General features: G+C 73.0%; 1 protein-coding gene across 1 annotated transcript; it reads left to right on the top strand.

The window, feature by feature from the left end:
• Positions 1-335: 335 nt before the first annotated feature.
• On the top strand, positions 336-2,634 carry IRX3 (iroquois homeobox 3; the record flags this gene model as incomplete). The annotated part of the gene is made up of 4 exons (XM_084257770.1): positions 336-599; positions 780-1,872; positions 2,056-2,122; positions 2,580-2,634. 4 exons carry the CDS (start codon positions 336-338, stop codon positions 2,632-2,634), a joined length of 1,479 nt encoding a protein of 492 aa, XP_084113896.1.
• Between the last annotated feature and the right edge of the window lie 351 nt (positions 2,635-2,985).

The following is a 2,985-nucleotide window of genomic DNA, read 5'->3' as shown; positions in this document are numbered from 1 at the left end:
GCCGGGCGCGGGCAGAGCGGCTCGGACTGCGGAGAGGAGGGAGCGCGGCGCGAGAGGAGGGGCCTGCGGGCCCGTGGAAATGTCAATCAGGGCCGGGCGCCCCGGGACTCTCCGCCAATCTGTTCGGACCTGACCTGGCTGCGCGCCTCCGCCGCGGCGGCCGAGCAGATCAATAGGCGGACGCCGGGCGCAGCGAGCGCAGCGCGGGAGCAGCGCGGCCCCAGCCCGGCCCAGCCCGGCCCAGCCCCCGATGCGCGCCGGAGCCCGCGGGCGGCGCTGAGCAGGGCGGCCCCGGGGCCGGGCCCCTCTCCGGCGGCGGTGCCCCGCGGGCCACCATGTCCTTCCCCCAGCTCGGCTACCAGTACATCCGCCCGCTCTACCCACCCGAGCGCGCGGGGGCCGCGGGCGGCGGCGGCGCGGGGGCCCGGGGCGGCCCGGGCAGCGGCGCCTCGGAGCTGGCCGCCTCGGGGTCCCTGTCCAATGTGCTCTCGTCCGTGTACGGGGCGCCCTACGCCGCGGCCGCGGCTGCGGCTGCGGCCGCCCAGAGCTACGGCGCCTTCCTGCCCTACGCCGCCGAGCTGCCCATCTTCCCGCAGCTGGTAAGTCCCGGGGACCCGGAGGGGGTGCAGCCAGCCGGGGCGCCGCCGGAGGACGCGCGCGCGCGCCGGGGAGCGGCCCGGCAGGGCCCGGGCCGGGGGCCGGCGGCGGCGACGACGAGGGCTCACCCCGCGCCCCCCGCGCTCCCCGCGCGCGCCCCTTCTCTCTCCATGTGCGTACAGGGCGCGCAGTATGAGCTGAAGGACAGCCCGGGGGTGCAGCACCCCGCGGCGGCCGCCGCCTTCCCGCACCCGCACCCCGCCTTCTACCCGTACGGCCAGTACCAGTTCGGGGACCCGTCCCGTCCCAAGAACGCCACGCGCGAGAGCACCAGCACGCTCAAGGCCTGGCTCAACGAGCACCGCAAGAACCCCTACCCCACCAAGGGCGAGAAGATCATGCTGGCCATCATCACCAAGATGACCCTCACCCAGGTGTCCACCTGGTTCGCCAACGCGCGCCGGCGCCTCAAGAAGGAGAACAAGATGACGTGGGCGCCCCGCAGCCGCACGGACGAGGAGGGCAACGCGTACGGGAGCGAGCGCGAGGACGACGAGGACGACGACGACGAGGAGGCCAAGCGCGAGCTGGAGCTGGAGGAGGAGCTCGCGGGCGAGGAGGACGAGCCGGGCGCCGAGGGCCTGGCGGACGACGAGGACGAGGAGATCGACCTGGAGAACCTGGACGGCGCGGCCGCGCCCGAGCTCGCCCTGGCCGGGGCGGCGCGCAGGGACGGCGGCCTGGGCCTGGGGCCCGGCTCGGACTCCAAGAACAGCGACTCGGAGGACAGCTCCGAGGGCCCCGAGGAGCGGCCGCCGCCCGCGCTCGGCCTGGCCCCCGCGCCGCCGCCCGTCGTGCCCGGCGCGCCGCGCTCCCCCGCCGGCCTGGACCCCTGCGCGCCCGCGCCGGCGCCCGCGGCCGCCGCGCTGCAGAAGCCCAAGATCTGGTCCCTGGCCGAGACGGCCACGAGCCCCGACAACCCGCGCCGCTCGCCCCCGGGCGCGGGGGGCTCCCCCCCAGGCGCGGCCGGCGCGCCCCCGGCCCTGCAGCTGTCCCCGGCCGCCGCGGCCGCGGCGCACAGACTCGTCTCGGCGCCGCTGGGCAAGTTCCCGGCTTGGACCAACAGGCCGTTCCCCGGCCCCGCGCCCGGCCCGCGCGCGCACCCGCTGTCCCTGCTGGGCTCGGCCCCGCCGCACCTGCTGGGGCTGCCCGGAGCCGCGGGCCACCCGGCGGCCGCCGCCTTCGCGCGGCCCGCGGAGCCCGAGGGCGGAACAGGTGACTGCTGACGGCGGGGGCGCACGGGGGGGGGGGCTCCGGGGCGCCCCGGGCAGGCGGAGGCGGGCCGGGCCCGGGGAGGGGGCGGTGGGCGCGCGGGCCGCTGGCGCCTGCGCCCCCAGTCCTGCGCGCGGGAGCGCGGCGCTCTAAAGCCCCCCCTTTCTCTCCTCCCGCTTCGCTTAGATCGCTGTAGTGCCTTGGAGGTGGAGAAAAAGTTGCTCAAGACGGCTTTCCAGCCCGTGCCCAGGCGGTAAGCGGCGCGGAGGGGGGCGCGGGGGGCAGGCAGGCGGCGGAAGAAAGCCCTGGAAGCCGCGCGGGCGTGTGCACCCGGGAAAGTGGCTGGGGTGCGCTGTTCTGGGGGGGCCGACACGCGGCTCCGCCGTCCCCGCGGGCCCCGAGGCGCCCGCGCAGGCTCGGCCCCGGCTGCAGGCCCCGGGTGCGCTCTGGGGGAGCCGGCGCCCCGCAGGTCCCCGGCGCCGCGCGCCCTGTGCCACCCACCCGCTCCCAAGCCCGGACCTCGGGTCCAGACGCCTCCCGCCCCGCTTATGATTAACCCCGGAGACCAGCACCCTCGGCTGGACGTAGTGGTGCTTGGAGAGGCCTCCGGCGCGGGCCTCTGCGCCCGGCCGCAGCTCCTAAGCCCTCGCCGGGGCTGCGCCGGGCCCAGCGCGCACCAAGTCCGTGACCCTCCTGCCTCTCTCTTCCAGGCCCCAGAACCACCTGGACGCCGCCCTGGTCTTGTCGGCTCTCTCCTCATCCTAGTTCTTTGAATTTTTTTTTAATTTTAATTGTTGTAATAATTGTACAAAAAAAAATCGCTCTGTATAGTTCTGACTCGTGAGCATGTCCGTGTATGAATCCCCCAAAAAGAAAACCCAACAAAAAAAGAAAGCAAAAGAAAAAAGTCCCCCTCGAGCCTCCCCAAGTCGCTTCTGTACCCCACATTAGCTGAGTCTGTGAGGTTGGTTTGTCCGTCCGGTTGATTTCGGGGGGTGGAGTTTCAGTGAGAATAAGCGCGTCTGACTTTTTTTGTATATACAGAAAAATGTACATATGTGTGAACCAAATTGTACAAGAAAGTATCTATTTTTGGCTAAATAAATGAGCTGTTGC

The sequence above is a fragment of the Talpa europaea genome, assembly GCF_964194135.1.
Source record: "Talpa europaea genome assembly, chromosome: 16".
Taxonomy (NCBI): Eukaryota; Metazoa; Chordata; class Mammalia; order Eulipotyphla; family Talpidae; genus Talpa; species Talpa europaea.
This window is presented reverse-complemented; position numbering and strand designations above follow the sequence as displayed.